At 40.9% G+C, this 17,032-nt stretch overlaps 1 protein-coding gene across 2 annotated transcripts; it reads left to right on the forward strand.

The window, feature by feature from the left end:
• The first annotated feature begins 303 nt into the window (after nt 1-303).
• On the forward strand, nt 304-13,847 carry Lysmd2 (LysM domain containing 2). Of its 2 annotated transcripts, XM_047541663.1 has the most exons (4): nt 846-978; nt 1,645-1,745; nt 11,821-12,143; nt 13,265-13,847. In XM_047541663.1, the coding sequence occupies exons 3-4, from the start codon at nt 11,821-11,823 to the stop codon at nt 13,305-13,307; spliced, it is 366 nt and encodes a 121-aa protein (XP_047397619.1). In that variant the 5' UTR covers nt 846-978; nt 1,645-1,745; the 3' UTR covers nt 13,308-13,847. The 2 variants fall into 2 exon arrangements, with proteins under 2 accessions (XP_047397617.1, XP_047397619.1); XM_047541661.1 differs by lacking the exon at nt 1,645-1,745 and having other exon boundaries at nt 304-978.
• Nucleotides 13,848-17,032: the final 3,185 nt, after the last annotated feature.

Consider the following 17,032-nt stretch of genomic DNA (forward strand, 5'->3'; position numbering starts at 1 on the left):
TCACCCACCAGCCTTTAGAAGCTCTATCCCTCCTGGTGTTGTTTTAAGAACCTCTAGTGTGTTGAGATGGGCCTGGAGAAGCTGTGTTTGATGATCTTAATGTTTTCTGTGACCTTGACTTTGAGGTCATCAGGGTAAACGGGTGGAGGGCGGGGAGAGGAAAGTACCTTTGGCATTGGCAGTGCTCGAAGGCCTGGGCAAGCTGGTCCCTGCTGGGAATCAATAAAAGAGCAAAGCTTCGCGGAGATTCCCCCCTACCCTCCACCGCTGCCCAGACAGGGCTCTACTGAGGCTACGTCAACAAGGTCCAAGTCCAGGGATCCATCAGAGGCCGAGGGCGCCTCCAGCTGGGCCTCTCTTAGCCCCTCGGGCCGCAGGCTTTGGCGCGCCCCCGCTTCCTTGCTCCGCAGGGCCTTGCCGGCACGGGCGGGCAGGGTGGAGCTGCCGCAGTCCGCCAGACTGCTGCGGGCGCTCACTTCGCTCTTCCCCTTCCAGGTGCGCCTGTGCCACGGGCGCCCGGGGAAGGCAGGCCTTGCAGGGGGCAGACTCCCGCCATGCCCGGCCCGCAGCTCCCCTCTTCGGCTTCCCGCCCGCCGCCCCCGCGAAACGACCAGCCGCAGCCCCAGTGAGGAGGAAGAGGCGGCGGCGGCAGAGGAGGCACCGCCCCCTTGGCAGCTCCCCGACCTGGCGGCCTCGGCAGGACCCATGGCGGACTCCTCGCCCGCGTTGTCCCTGCGGGAAGGCGGCCCCCGAGCGCCGCGGTCCTCGGCCCCCTCGCCGCCGCCGCGCTCGCGCTCGGGCTCCGAGTCCGAGGAGGCCGAGCTGTCGCTGAGCCTGGCCCGCACCAAGACCCGCTCGTACGGCAGCACTGCCAGCGTGCGGGCGCCCCTGGGCGCCGGCGTCATCGAGCGCCTGGTGGAGCACCGGGTCCGCGCCGGAGACACGCTGCAGGGCATCGCGCTCAAGTACGGAGTCACGGTGAGCAGGGCGCGCCGCCGCGGCCCGGGCTGGCGGCTCCGGGGCGGGGGAGGGGACGGGAGGACTCGCGGGTGGAGAAGGCAGCCAGCATTCCCTGCGCGGCTCGGCCCCAAGCGCTCGCCTGGCAGCGATGGTGGCCAAAGCGGTCCTGCAGCCAGAGGGGCGGGCCGCCAAGGCTCCCTCCCCAGGTAGCTGCCGAGTTCCCAGCGCCCTGCCCAGACTCTGACCCGATCTTTTGCGTGAGGAAGATCAGAGAGAACCAGGCTTCGGTATCACCGACAGCCACCTTCACCCGATTTGCTCTCGCGATCCCACTACTATGTATTTACTCAAAGTCGCACTGAGGTGGATTCTGTTCTCTGTGTAAACAAGCTCTATGATGAGTCAGGAATGGTACAGTTGTGCCCATGGTATGGTTCTGGTTCTATCGATTATGCTTCTTTATTTAGAAGTGAAATTACACCCGGGGCTCACTGGCAACTGTGAATGTGACACCTGTGGAGAGGGCTGTGTTTATTACAAATTTATGTGTGTGCGTCTTGGGTATATTGCATTACACCTCTGGGAAGAACATGGAAACCTGAGGGAACAAATCGTTTCATTAAAATTACTTATAATTAACTCTGAGCTATGTGATGGCCTTTTTACATTTGAGTTCTCTGTCAGCTTTCAGTGTACTTTCCTGAAGCACCTTAGACAGCAAGGGGAAGAAAGATGATCATATCTTTCTCTTAAAGTGAAACTCCGACTCATTGCCAAGGACGGAGGTAATCTATTTTGCATACTTTGCAAATTTAAGCAGGTATATGTTTACCATCAGGTCTCTCTGTCATTTTAACATTTTGAGAGCACGAACTTTGCTGTGCAGTCACATACTGACATGCCACGGAGAGCCCCCATTCTGACCACTTGGGAGTCCTCTAAATTGAACATAGACCTAAAATTCTCCATGTGTATCAGTGGGGCCTGGTTTGGGTCAGAGCTGGAGAAAAGTCCAGTTGGAAAATATCCATAGCTACTCTTTGTTAATACCTGCTGTGTGTCAGGCATTGCATTTGTCCTGTTTCATCTTGATTTATTTGACTCTCACAATAAGCCTAGCACATACTTGGAATGAATCTTTTTACAGATGAGAAGATGTTAAGAGGTAAGGATCTTTTCCAAGTATGATTATCATTGAGATCAGCTTGAGTTGACCCAGTGATAAAGGATTTGCTTTTCTCTAGATATTACTTCTGATATCCACTCTTATCTAGAGGTCTCTTAGCATCTTGGTTACTGAAGAAGGAAAGTCTTTTTTATTGGGTTTCTGTACATCTTACCTACTAAGCTAGTGTGCCTACAGCTAGGAATTTATGATACCTAGGAGTCTTATTTCTTATGCTTTCTTCCCTGGTGATCTCCCATTACCCACAGCCCTCTGTGGTTTCCCTTGAGTTGCTCATGGCTCCCAAATATCTATTCACTGTAGTTCTCCACCTTTGATCAAATACTTTGTAATCCATGTATCATCTCATATAAGTCCTACTACTTATAACCTTATTACTGTCTTCCATTTAAGTGTAAATCATATTTTTCATTACTTTTATAAAGACTTTTAATTTTAAGATGTAAGGCTCAGGTATAGTGAATTGGGAAATATAGTCTGCGGTCACAAATAGTCCATTACAAAGTTTCTCAATTCAGCATTATTGATATTATAGACTTTGTTGTTGCAGACTGTCCTGTGCATTGTAGGATATTTAGCAGCATCTCTGCCCTTTACCCACTGGAGACAGGTAGCACATTCAGACATTGCCAAACATTCCTTTGGAGGCAAACTTATGTCTGTTTGAGAACTGCTGGTTTATTACATATATATGTATTTTATTATTTTGGGCTCTGATCTGTAGTTGATGAAGTTTTGGGAGACTCCTCTACTGGTGGTATAGAACCAGTGAAAGTAATAATACCATACAGTGAAGTGATATTCTTGCTTTAATTAATATCTGTATACATTAATTGGATTTACTTAATGATAAATGAGATTTTAAGTGGAAGGAAGGTCTTTTTTTTTTTTTCTCTTAACTGAACAGAAAGAAGGTCAATGATTTAATTTTCTAATATTCACTACCAGGATCATCTACAACATGTTTAAATTGTTGTTTAAAAGACTCAGTAACGATATGTTGGGGATTAAGAGGCCCACAGTAGTGTACCTGGAAATTAAGAGCCAGTTCAGGCTAACAGTTGACCTTAACATTCCATGTTGGTGTGAGGAGAGCATAGCTCTGCAGCTTAGAGGAGCAGTAACTCTCAGGCAAGCCTGACTACTGAGGGCAGCTCCTCAGCCATCCAGCTGGGTCCCAGGCAGGACTTCAGTCCCTTGCTGGGGAAACTGGGGTAAAAGTCAGTAGTGCTGTTCCCAGAACAGACTCTGGCAAGGGATGAACATGGAGACCTGATTGCTAGCCTTGGCTTACAAAAGGAACAAGTTGGAAGCTGGATATCCAAAATAATGTTCAGAACTGACAGCAAAATATATCTCAGGATATGGGAGTACATTGGTGTTCCTTCAGCTGGCCTGGACAGGAGAGAAGCGTGCTGGGGCAGGCTGAAAATGAAGAGTCCCACTCACCTCAGACCTATGGGATAAGAATGTCCAGAAAAGGCATCTATGAATCTCTGTTTTTAAAAAGTGTGACCTCTTTACTTATTCCCAAAACCTTGTGCTACTTGGGCTCATTGTACTTGCTATTCCATGTGTCTGGAATGGTCTTTCCCTTATATCTGCCTGAAGGGCTGGCTGGGTGCGGGAGCAGCCGAAAGGGTGTGACCTGTGCAGTTACATAAGGTCCCATGCTTAGAAGCGACTGGTACGTTAATGCTCAGTTGTGTCTTGAAATTTTTAATTTATAAACGAAGGCCACACATTTTCATTTTCCACTGGACTCTGGACCAGTGATGTAGCTGGTCCTGGTTGTGTGATTTGCAACCTCATTGCCTTCAAAACTTTGTCTAAATATTTCCTTTGTGGGACTTTTCTTGACCAGTCTATGTCAAATTGCAACCCTCTTCCCCACTGGCATTTCTCCCTGTTTTCTGTGACTTGCTTTCCTAACAGCATTTGTCATTCATCCAATTGTTCTTTTTTTTTTTTCCAGTTCTACCTTTCTAATGATACATTAGTGAACAAATAAAAATCCATGCCTCCATGGAGCTTATATTTTAGTCAGTAGAGACAGTAAGTAAATAAAGTATGTTATATGTCAGATATTGATAAACAAAATGAAAAAAAAAAATCAAGGAGAGGATAGGGAGGACCAGTGGAGGTGGATGCAAGTTAAAATTGGACTACCAGGGAAGGCCTTAAGAGGAGGAAAGGAAGAGAGCCATGTAGATACCTGGTAAAGAATATTCTAGGCAGAAGGAATAGCCAGTGGTACAAAAGTCCTGAGGTGGAAACATAATTGACAACTTCCTAGGAAAAGTATGGCTGGTGCTTAGAATGCAATTAAGTATAGTTAGACAAGATTACTTAAACTCTTGAAAGCTGTTTTAAGGGATTAAGCTTTATCTCTCACTGGGGACCCTCTGGTAGTAATGGTGGTGGGGTTTGAGCAGAAGAGTGACATGATCTTACTTATGCATTAAAAGAATCACTCTAGTTGCTGTTTTGAGAATAGGTTAGAGGGAGGCTTGTGCCAAGGCAGAGACCAGATATGATGGAAGCTTTTGCAAATGATACGGGTGAGAGAAGAGAGTAGCTTGGACAAAAGCAGTAGCAAAAGAAGGATGTCATTAAGAAGTGGCTGGATTTTGGATGACTTGCTGATATGCTAGAAAATTCTGCTTATTTGTTTACTATTCAGCTTGAAGATCTCTGCCCTGGGGATGGGCCTGGGGACCCTGGAGGCTCCTCTATAGGAAAAAATAGTGTGGAGATTCAGGACCTGGCTAGCTGACACTGATGGACCCCAATTTTCAGTCAGTGACTTAGAAAATATTTTATGATGTTTTCCCATCACCCCTTTTAAAATCATTAATAGTTACTAATAGCTGGCGTTCATTATTTTTTTCCCACTTTTATTGGGTCTGTTTGTTTGAGGCCCTGTACTAGATGCTAGGGCTACACATTCTCTTTTTATTTATAATAAGTTTATCAGCTAACTGCTTTCTATACTGTGACTGCTTAAGAAGACAAGGAGCTTGTCTGATTCATTTTTTTTTTTTCTTTTTTCTTTTTTTGGTACTGGGGACTGAACCCAGAGGTGTTTTTTCACTAAGCTACCCGCCCCCCCCCCCCCCCCCCCCCGCAGTCCTTTATTTTGAGACGGGGTCTCACTAAGTTGCTTAGGGCCTCACTAAGTTGCTGAGGCTGACCTCAAACCTGTGATCCTTCTGCTTCAGCCTCCCTAGTCACTGGGATTGCAGGCATGCACCAGGGCACCTGGCTTGTCTGATGCATCGTTATATCTTCCTGGCCTGGTGCCTGACACTTGGTGGGTCCATGTGGACCTAATTCACAAGAAAGCCTGACTGGTATGAAATTGTAAGTCCTAGAATCAAGCAGGTCCTAGAAGATAGGACCCAGTAAGGGCTAAGGGAGGAGGTGCAGCCTGCTGAAGGTATGAACTGCAAGAAGTAGTTTGAGGCCAGTTCTGAAATCTATAGAAGACTGCTGCCCTTGCTGGTGTTGGCTGCTGGTTTCATCTCCTCCAGTAGCAGTGGGTCTTCACACTAAATTACACATAGGTTTAGGACTGGGCATTTTTACCAGAGTAATAGGCATTTGAGGAAGTTGGTCTGGGAAATTGAAACTATTTGGTCCAGGTTGAGAAACTACTAAATACAGTTCAAAACCTCAGACATAGACTTGCTGGGGCTGGAATTTCCCCGGGTTTTTTTTTTTTTTAATCTTTACTGAGACTAACAGGCCCCTTCCTTAACCCCGTATTCTAGAGTTAGCCATCACTCTCTCTGCCATTCTCGCTCCTCCTACTTGGATTCAAGCCTCTGCAGGAAGTTGACCAGCTCTAGGTTGCCACTGGGAACTTTTTGTTTAGAAACCCTGGGGAAACCTCTAGAAACTGAATAGAAACTGAAAGTGGAAAGGAGGCAGCAAAGTGCACCTATTATTTGTATAAACTTTGTCTTTTTACTTCCCCCAGAGAACTTGCCTCTTTTCTTAGCTCCAGAGTCCACCTCATCTCTAATGCCCTCAGTGACTGCCTGTCCAGTTTTGTTCCTAGGGTCTTCTCTTTCTCTTTCAATTAGCTTTTTGGCCAAGTTGTTGCTTAACATTTTCCCACATAAAAGTTATCTTGCTGAGAAAAAAGTGAAATGATTGTCATTTTAGGGAGAATAAGCACTGTGAATTAGAAGTGTAAGGGTATGTAAATCTACAGTATTTATAACTTTAGTCTGCTGCTGGTAGAGATTGTTGACCCTTGCTGAACTATACATAGTACCACTTATAGTGAGAGGCATGGTAAAATAGCCTGAAATTTGGGTATTAGTAGAGTTCTCATGTACTTAAAAAAATAAATAAATAAATAAAATCCCAGCAACTTGGGAGGCCAAAGCAAGAGGATCACAAGTTTGAAGACAACTTAGTGAGATCCTGCCTCAAAATAAAAATTTAAAAACTTTTTGGAGATGTAGCTCAGTGGTAAAGCACCCATAGGTTCAATCCCCAGTACCATAAAACAAAACCAAAAGCCAAAAAGTAAAAACAATAGTCCTCCCCAGCTCTAAGGTATAATTATATACCACAAAATTCACCCTGTCCTAAGTGTACAAGTCAGTGATTTTTAGTAAATTTACACAGTTTTGCAACCATCATCACAATTCAATTTTAGAAAGTTCCAACACGTAGGGCCCATTCTACTTTGTTCTTTAGCCCCAGGAAACCACTGATCTACTTTTTAGTTTATAATTTGCCTTTTTTGGAAATTTCCTGTAAGTGGGACTTCATTTACTCTTCTGAGAGCGTGGAGAAGAAAAGAATCTTTTTTCCCCCATGAGCACATGGCAATGGAGGGGTCTGATTGCCACCAACACCTGGAACATAACAGGAGACAGATGTGGAGGTGAATATTGAGAGAATCATTTAGTATTTAAGTCTGTTTCTATTAAATAATAATCAAGAAATAGTTGTATGCATGTATAAAATTATCCTGAAATATTTTTTGGAAGGGTGGTCTCTTTTAAGGAACGGAGAGGAAGCAAAGAGGTTTTGAATATTACATTCACTGCTCAGTAGGTGGATCAATGATGCCCGACCTAGTGTCCTTTTGTAAGGGTTCTTGTCCATCCCCCAGAGCGCCTGTGGAGATACCTTTTGGGAATAACCATTGTGAATTCCTGCCTAAGTAATTTCACCTTTACAAAATGTCCTTATAGGGGAGTCACTTTAAATGGGTTATTTTAAGTTATTGATAGCACTTGTTCTACTTTATTTCGCCATGATTGACTGGGGCCCATTCTGTTAGTTCTTACTTTAGTTCTTCTATAACCTGTCTCTTAGTGACCAGAGAGTGAATTTATATTTCACTGAGTCACACTATTCAACCCTGTTTAGGAGAGACTTGAAATGATAGCATTTGATTGCTGTACTTCCGTCCTAAGAAACAGAAAGTAGTTTGTATCATTTGCAAAAGGTTATACTTTCTATTCTCAGGCTTAAGTGGCTCTCAGGAAATGTTGTGAGGTGGGCAGGTGGGAAAACTGTGGCGTTTTCCAGCCCTTCCATGGATTGAATAATGGCTTTCCTTAGTTTCACGTGGGTGCAATTTCCAGAACAGTAAAACCTAACCTATGTTCCAAGAGAAGAATAAAACATTCCAAACAAAACATCTTTTCACTGTTTTGGATTACCCACAGGTTCTCATATGTGCTGCAGTGGTTAGTTCCATAGCTGGACTTCCTGTTTCCACTAATGTGTCTTTCTTGCCAACCCATTTTTCTGTATAGCTGCAAAGTGATCTTGAACTGTAATCAGATCATGTCACTCTATTCCTTCATCCTCCAGTAGCTTCTCATCACATTCAAAATAAATTCCAAATTCCTTGTCTTGGCCCAAAGTCAGTTTATTACTCCCTACACTTCACCACACAGTTTCCCCCTGCTTTGGGGTGTTGCTGCTGCTCTTTCTGGCTGGAATCCTGTTTTTTTTTTTTTTTAAATCAGGGATTGAACCCAGGGACACTTTACCACTGAGCCACATCCCCAACTGCTTTTTGTGCATTAGTTAGAGACAGGGTCTTGCTGATTTGCTAAATTGCTGAATCTGGCTTTGAACTCTCAGACCTCCTGCCTCAGCCTCCCAAGCTGTTGGGATTATAGGCAGAATCCTGGGTGTTTTTTTTTTTTTTCCCCTGGCTTTTTCCATAACTGTTTCTTACCTTGACCTTATTATAGATAACAGAGTTTGGAGCCTATGCTCTTGGTCTAAGTCATTGTTTGTAAAGAACAAGATCAAATTCTTTCCTTTTTGAAAACCCCTTTCAAAACCTTTTTTGGTGACATGTTGTTCATGTGGACTGGTTTATATGAAATCTTGTTTATATATTCTAACTTTGGGGGAGATAAAAAAAAAAAAGCTTAATGGGAGAAAAATCGTACTCTTTTCTTTCTCTTTAGCTAAATGTTTGTTAACAAAGATTTGCCCTTACCTGTTTGCTTTCTTACTTTGAACCAAATATAATCTTGACAGTTGCTAACATTTTTGAGTGCTTCCTGTCTACCATATATTGTCCTAAAAATTTTATATAAACCAATTCATTTAATCTTCACAGCAGTCATTACATGAAAGGACTATTCCTATCCTTACTTTAAGGATAAGAGAATAGACATAGAGAATGTTAACAAAGTGGCAAAACCAGAATTTGAACCTAGAGAGTGTGACCTGTGTGTCTAACTACTGACTTACTCATTAAACTCATTTACCTGTTTTACTTTCTGACTCAGATCTACTCTGTCCCTAGAGTGGTTCCCACCTTGATGCTAACTACATCTGGATATCCCTGGTATACTAGGTATTGAACCCAGGGCTTTGGGTATGCCAGGCAAGTACTCTACCACAGAGCTACACCCCGAACCCTTTTTATTTTATCTGAGACAGAGTCTCACTGAGTTGCCCAGGCTGATCTTAACTTTGTGATCCTCTTGCTTTAGCTGGGATTATAGGTGTGTGCCACCACGCCCATCTCATAACAAATACCTTAAAGGCTTACTGATTATTCTGAGTGAAAACACAATCTCTGACACCTGGAAGTTCAGGACTAGTTTAAAGGCAATTCTGTAGTGAATCACTTGTATAGTAGGGTATATAAGAGCCAGGGAGCCCCGCCCTTCTCTCTACAGTTTCCCTGACAGTACCCAGCCCCCAACTCAGTTACCTTGTATTGTGCTCAGTCAGTATCATTGGCCCCTGGCTGGACCTTAGTGGCCTGTGTTGTTCTATATGATGGATGTTACCAGTCAGCATCCTAGCAGAATAGCACACTCAGAGGGCAAGGCAATTCAGGAATTTACAGACTTAAATGAAGGGACATTTATAGAGTGTGAACAGGGTGAAGGAAACAACAAGGAGTAGTGAAGAACCCAGAGACCAGCCACAGCAGGGAGACATTCACTGTAGGCCTGAAGCGCCAAGAGAAATCCAGTCTTCCCTTGGTGGAGGGGTGGAGCCTGGAAGGAGGGTCTGCCTGGTATCTCAGGTCATGGAGGAATGAAGCCACCAGAGCTATGGTGTCTTCCTTTAGTAAACCAACTAACATTTCAAGGATACAGAGGCTTGAGAAATGTAGTTCTTAAAATGTCAGCCCCCATCCCCACCCCCTTAGCTGGGCATGGTGGTGCACATGCCTGTAAGCCCAGTGACTTGGGAGGCTGAGGCAGGAGGATCACAAGCTCAAGACCAACCTCAGCAACTAGGTGAAGCCCTAAGCAACTTAGTGAAACCCTGTCTCAAAAAATGAAAAGGACTGGGATGTGGCTCAGTGGTAAAGAGCCCTGGGTTCAATCCCCAGTACCCACTGCCCCCCACCAAGAAAAAGGGTCAGCCCCCAGAGTTCAGAACAGGCTTAAGAGAGATGGGAATGGATTGAGAGGTGAGCATAGGTATAAAAGGAAAATAGCCATTTCAACAGATAACTTACCACCCACTTCTCATTTAATTTTAAGTAGCTAAAAAGCAACTTTTATGCAAAATCAAAGATTTTCTGTTTATCTATAAAATTCAAGGAATCAGGGGTTGGTAAACTTTTTCTGTAAAGGGTCAGGTCTTTTAGGCTCTGCTGTTGTAGTAGGAGAGCAGCCAGGGACAGCACTGGAACAAATGAACATGGCTGTGTTCCAATAAAACTCTATTCATGGACATGGAAATGTGAATTTTATATAATTTTCATTTGTCAGGAAATGTGTTTTTTGGGTTTTTTTTTTTTCCCAACCATGTATACATTTGAAAATCATTCTTAGCTTTTGTGCTATATGAAAATAGGTGTTGGGTCAGATTTGGTCCCTGGGCAGTAATTTACCAGAACTTGTTATAGATGTCAGTTTTTTTTTGTTTGTTTTTGTTTTTTGTTTGTCTGTTTATTTTTTTGATGCTAGGGATTGAACCTAGTGGTACTCTCTTTGAGATACATCCCCAACCTTTTTATTTTATTTTGAGACAGAATCTTGCCAAGTGTTGAAGTTATTTAACACTCTCCAATCTAAACCTAAGCAAGACCAGAGATACTTGGAAGTTTTAGATTTTATCTCTAAAATGGACCTGCCCATGACCTTGGTCTCTTTCTCACCATTTGCCATCTCCTGCAACTAGAACACAAAGGACCACCCTTTCTCTTTTCTTTTGTGTAGTATCTTTTAAAAGAAAAAAAGCTTCAAAGGTACTATTTGCATGGATTCATCTTATAATAAGAAAGCAGGAGAAACAGGGTTCGTTTCTTTGACTGTTGTTTCTTCAGAATCTTTGAAGTAGAAATATAATTTTCTTTCGCTCAGAATCAATTTGGCATTAAAGGCTCCCATAATTTGATTCCATTAATCATGCACTTTAATCCAGACATAGGGACTTTAGAGTGAGACAGAAATTCCAGTTCAGACATTTATAGAGCTGTATGCACTTGTTCAAATCAATTAATCATCTTTTATGTGCCTGGATTTCTTCATTGGGAAATGGAGAATAGAAAGTACTATCCACTGCCACTCCTAACATCTATCTAATATATGTAGTACAAATATAATATTTTATATATATTCTCTCTATATGGATATGTGTTATATTCACACACACACATATATATCCACACATATTTATTTTCTCTATATATACATGTAAACTCGCTTAATCCTTGCAACAACCCTGTGAAGGGTAGATGATACCTGTTTTACCTATGAGAAAATAGGCTCAACCAGGTAAGTAATAAACTCATGTTCATACAGTTCATGTTGGAGAAGCTGGGATTGAACCAGGCCTGTCAGATCCCAAAGCTTGTGTGTTTGTAGACATTTTATCAGATATTTCAGTTACATCATGAGAAAGAGTAGTACAAATGAGATGCTGGAGTGCCTGTGGAGAGACTGGTGTGGTGTGGGTCCCCAGGCTAGTCAGGCGAAGTCTGAGGATGTGTAGTGTGATGAACATAAGCACAGATGTTTCTCCAACAAGCTTAGATGCAGCATAGTTTCAGTGACCAAACTATGGAGTGACCAAACCCAAGTGAGGACTTGAATCAGAGAAGGCATTGCACACATATTGCTCATGAATGTTTGTCTCTCTGCATTGTATAATAAATCCTGCTCCTGGACTTGGTTATATGTAACTCTGTGTTTCCTTTTTTTATATTTTAGATGGAACAGATTAAAAGGGCCAATAAACTGTTTACCAATGATTGTATATTTCTGAAGAAAACTTTGAACATCCCAGTTATATCAGAGAAGCCTTTGTTGTTTAATGGACTTAACTCCATTGATTCTCCAGAAAATGAAACTGTTGATAGCAGTTTTTCACAAGAAGAGGAGCCTGTGGTGGCTGGGGAAGACCTCCCTCCTCCCAGTCCTCAGGAATCTGAGATACAGCCCGAGGAAGTGTCAGCCAGAGATTTCCTTCAGAGACTTGATTTGCAGATTAAATTATCAACACAGGCAGCCAAGAAACTAAAAGAAGAGAGCAGGTAAAAATTCCCTGGTAAAGAAAAATGTCAGAGTCTGATTAAATTACTCTTAAGATGTCCTTGCTTTACATTTTAATTCTAGAATGACATTTCTGCTATATGAAGTGCAAAGAGAGTTACCACATAATGTGTAAGCCTTTATCTGTTGCAAATGTTTTTGTCTTTGTTATTTATTATAAAAAATGTGCTTCTTTGCTTTAAAGCATTAATGTCCAGCTAAAATTCTGGATAGTAGCCAAATAGAAGCATCTTGTTGAGTCTTCAGGGGAACCAGTACCCTAGAGAAAACTTGGACAATACTGACCTTCTAAAATTTGTCAAGGACATTGTCTGTTGTTTGTTATCAAGGGTTTCCTTCCTAAGATTTTCTGTGAATTAAAAAAAAAATTTTTTTAGTTGTTGATGGACCTTTATTTTTATTTTATTTATTTGTTTATTTATATGTGGTGCTGAGGCTAGAACCCAGTGCCTCACACATGCAAGTGCTAGGCAAGTGCTCTACCATTGAGCCACAATCCCAGCCCTCCTGTGAGTTTTTTAACTTTGTTTTTAAATTTGATACAAGGTCAAACCTTTCTTTCTTCTATAGAATTGGTTTCCTTCCTGCTTTATTGTTTTAAGAAGGTACAACCTGTTGTGTTTCTTTTCGCCCTGGATCCTGGGAAACTTGCAAGTAAAATAGATGCCCAGGTGTGACTACTATATAATACCTCTTATGGTTACTTTATTGGCTTCCTACTCCTTTCCTTAGTCCTGATTTTTAAATTTCTACTTTTTTCATCTTGTGGTAAGTATGCTCTTTGTTTTAGGTACCTTAGTTACTTTTGAGAAAGAGGTGGCATATAGAAAACAGATACGTTATAATTTGTATAAATTTAATATATTTAATTATTATATACCATTATTGTTTATTCAATAACTGAGACAACAGTAAGATGGAAATAGTAAGTTATGTCTTAAGAAATATTTGCCTTTCACATCACTTTTAAGGTGTGCATAATACTCTTCTCCAGTGGGTATTAAGTTGTATAATATGTATGTGTTTGAGATTTCTAATTATAGTTTTAAATACTGATTTATGCTGGGTTTTTTTTTGTTTGTTTTTTTGTTTTTTTGTTTAGAGATGAAGAGAGTCCCTATGCAACATCCCTCTATCATAGTTAGGTGATTAGTGGCATGATTCTAATCTGGATTAAGAGGTGGTTGGACCATAAAGCATCCGGCAACTGAAGATCCAGAAGCATCCCTTTTGGATTCCCATAGCACTCATCTTAAAATCATGATTAAGTCTACCTACTGCAGTTGCACTGAAGTGACTAGTTCCCTCTGGCTTTCTATAATGTTAAGTTTTTATTATGGCATGATAGCAAAATTATATTCTGAAGCTTATTACTTTTGTAGGTGGTAATAGTTTTTAGACTAGCTTTTGTAAATACTGGTGGAGATAAAGCATCAAAGACTTTATATATTTAAGCTGAAAATAGTGTTTATTTAGCTCCTGATGAAACCCTAATTATGTGAAAAACACAGTGGCTGTTTAAGTGATGCTGACTTTGCTGTACGTTTATAACTTAAGTGCTATATACATATATATATATTTCAATATGTATTACATATTCTGTATTAATACAAAGAACCAAATTTTGTCTGCTATTTTGTAAAAATAAACTACAAAAGTCTGAGAAAATAAACTATGTTTTCACATATGAGTCTTCTTTTTTTTTCAAAATGGGAAAATCAAATTGATTTTTAAATTATATTTTGAAATGGTGACTTCTCCCGTATTTTAATGGCTTTTATTATTGTAAATGCAATTTTGAAAGAAATTTCAATAATCTAAAAGCAAATCAATTATAGTTCCTAGCATCCTTTGCAATTTCACTGACCTAATGTGATTCAGATGTAGTGAAAATGTAAATACTAGAAGAATAAATAATACCAAGATCTGACTGATTACTGAATTTTAGTTCAGCTTTTATTACTAAGTCATTTTATAGAGTATTGTGTATGTAGTCACTATACAGTGTATTCTAATACATCACTGTGTAATGTATTACACATTATTTGAATTTAGAGTTAGGTTTTTAATTTGTCTTTTTTTATATTATAGGTTATAGCAGTAAACTTTAAGCATTGTACTATTTACAATTAAGTATGCTTTTGGTCTCCATTTCTATTCAACCAGCAGATTAAGTCTTTATGATTCCACAGCAGTTCTCTGTATTTACCCCTCATTACCATCCCTAAAGGAGTCTGCTGTCTGTGGGGCAAAAGAAATTATTAATGTTATTTTTTTTTTGTATTGGGGATTTAAGCCAAGAGGTGCTTTTACCAGTGAGCCACATCTCCAGCCCTTTTTAAATTTTGAGATAGGGTCTTGCTAAGTTACTTAGGGCCTCGCTAAGTTGCTGAGGCTGGCCTTAAACTTGAGATTCTCTTGCCTCAGCCCCGCCCCAACCCTGTCACTGGAATTACAGGTAAGTGCCACTGTGCCCAACCAAAGGAGAGTTTTGTTTCCCTACTTTCGTTGTCCCTCTTTTCTGTTATTCCTCTCTGTCTTGTTACTCCAGACCTTTCATTGAGCAAGTAACATGTATCTTTAGATGGTAATGCAGCAGAGCTTGCAGAACCAGAACTACATATATGCAACTTGGGGGAGGACCAGCCCACGAATTAACGGGAAGCAGTAGCCTGTCTGCCCTTGTTTTGCTAGTTTCTTGTTTGTTCATAACTGACATGTATAATCCCTGTCTTATTTTTTTTCTTCATGCTATTATAGCATCTTTGAAACAAGGTGCTCTCTTGATCATGCTTTGCCACTTTCTTGTATCTACTACTACTTGAACTGTGGGGAGTTAGTTGGAAAAAGAGAAAGCTAAAAAATTTTAAAAAGAAGGGAAACATATGCATGTAAGAAAGACCCAAGTAAATCTCTGTGGAGGCCTAGGAACTTTAAAAAATGTAGCATTATCATGATATTTAACATAAAATGATCTGAGATTTAAAAGTAAATCAAAAGACATCCAAAGATACTATCCAAAAGATATAAACTCAAATTTGAAATTAAGACCATAATCTTAAAATTTTTTTAGTATTTTATTTTTGCCTCTTTTAGCAATTTCAGGTGAAAAATTTCTCATATCAAGTTCCTAATAACTTTGTGGTCACAGTTGAGCTGTACAGGTCTACAGTACTTTAGTCCCTACCTCAGTATAGAATCACTGTGAAGGAGTGGTGAGAGATGAGAAACTCGGATCTAATTCCATCTTCACCACCCTGGTCACATGAGCTTGAGCATGTCCTTTCATTCCCCAGGTGAACCACTTTCCTCATTTATAAAACAGGGCTAATGATCTCCCTTTTGTCTTGGTTATCAATGGGAGTTAATTAAGGTCACTTCACCTTGAAAATGACAATAATCTCTCTAAACAAATTTCATATTTTTAAAAATATTGCATAGATATTTATATATATTATAAAAAAGTGAATGGATAAAATGCTTAGTTCAAGCCAGTTTATTGTCTGATAGAGAAGCAGCCTATTTGACATGGCTGCAGCTGATCATGTCATCATAAGATGACTCATTATGATGAGTTGTGCTTTGCAAGTGTAGTTTGGGCAAAGCTCCTCCCCACTCACCAGTGGGTACTGGCTTCTTTAGAATATGCCCAGCTTAGTTTGTCTGTCAGGCTTTGGTTTTTCTTTGGAAAGAAATAGCAATGGTCTACTCCTGAAAAATGGTCTTTAACCATGTTCTATAAGTTCTCAGTCCTCACTGCAAAGAGAATACTGGTAGGGTCTTCAAAACAGCAATACAGACATGGAAAGGCCAATCTGAAATCGTGGCAGCTAATATACAAAGCACTGTTGTTTTCTGATTTTTGACAGTAGAAAAATATTTATATAATTACTTTACACCAAATAATACATTTCAAAGCCTTTGGCTTGGGACTGCTGACCCATCATTAAGCAGAGCCCTGCCTGGCCTCTGTATGGTTGTTTCCAGGGCCATGTCTGTGGCAAGAGGACTTGCAGGGACCTGAAGTTCACTAACCTTTTCCTCCAAGGAAGCACTTAGTTCCCAGGGAAGGGAATGGTTGTTAATCTCTATTTCCACCCTGCCTAGTCCTTTGCTCTCTGTTGAGCTACCGTGGTTTGGGTCAAATCCAGTTTAGATAACTCAGATCTGGCATAAATTTTTAAACTTGCTTCTGTAGTGTTTACAACCTCAATTGTCTTTTTGGAAAGTACATAAATAATTTCCCTTTATCAGCAAACGCAATGTCTAAAAACTCACGGAAAATGTTGAGTGGGGATAAAATGTTAATAAATTCAACAAATGTTTTTGTTGTTGTAGAACTGGGGATTGAACCCAGGGCTGAGATACACTCCCAGTCTTTTTTTTTTTTAATTTTGAGACAGGGTCTTGTCTAATTGCCCAGGCTGGCCTTGAACTTGTGATCCTCTTGCCTTAGCCTCCCAAATAGCTGAGGTGAGGAGCACCACCATGTTGGGCAAATCCAGCAAATGTTATGCCCATTATTCAAGTCCCTTTGGTGCCACTGGGCCTAACAAAGAGCCATCTAAAAAGAGCAGCTGAAAAGCAGATGGCTTTCAAGCTATAGAGTGTTTGAAGAAATCTGAATTTATTTCAATGCCCAATGGGGAACTGTAGTGGAAATGACATCTTGGAATAGACATATTCTACATGGTAATTTGGTATCTGGCATGCTCTGACAACAGAATGTCCTTAATTCTTCAGGGGGTGTGTGAGTATGTGAGATAGAAGAAGGCTTAGTTTTATATTCGGTCCATCAGAGGCTTTTCTAGAGCAACATTAATTATAAAATGTGAGTCTATGAAGAAATAAGAATTCTATGTACAAAATC

This window comes from Sciurus carolinensis, chromosome 2, assembly GCF_902686445.1.
Source record: "Sciurus carolinensis chromosome 2, mSciCar1.2, whole genome shotgun sequence".
Lineage (NCBI taxonomy): Eukaryota > Metazoa > Chordata > Mammalia > Rodentia > Sciuridae > Sciurus > Sciurus carolinensis.

Coding starts and splice junctions, on each gene's coding strand:
- Lysmd2 (XM_047541661.1), top strand. CDS start 706: ATGGCGGACTCCTCGCCCGCGTTGTCCCTGCGGGAAGGCGGCCCCCGA. Junction 979..11,820: donor CGCTCAAGTACGGAGTCACG/GTGAGCAGGGCG, acceptor TTTATATTTTAG/ATGGAACAGATTAAAAGGGC. Junction 12,144..13,264: donor AAACTAAAAGAAGAGAGCAG/GTAAAAATTCCC, acceptor TTTTTTGTTTAG/AGATGAAGAGAGTCCCTATG.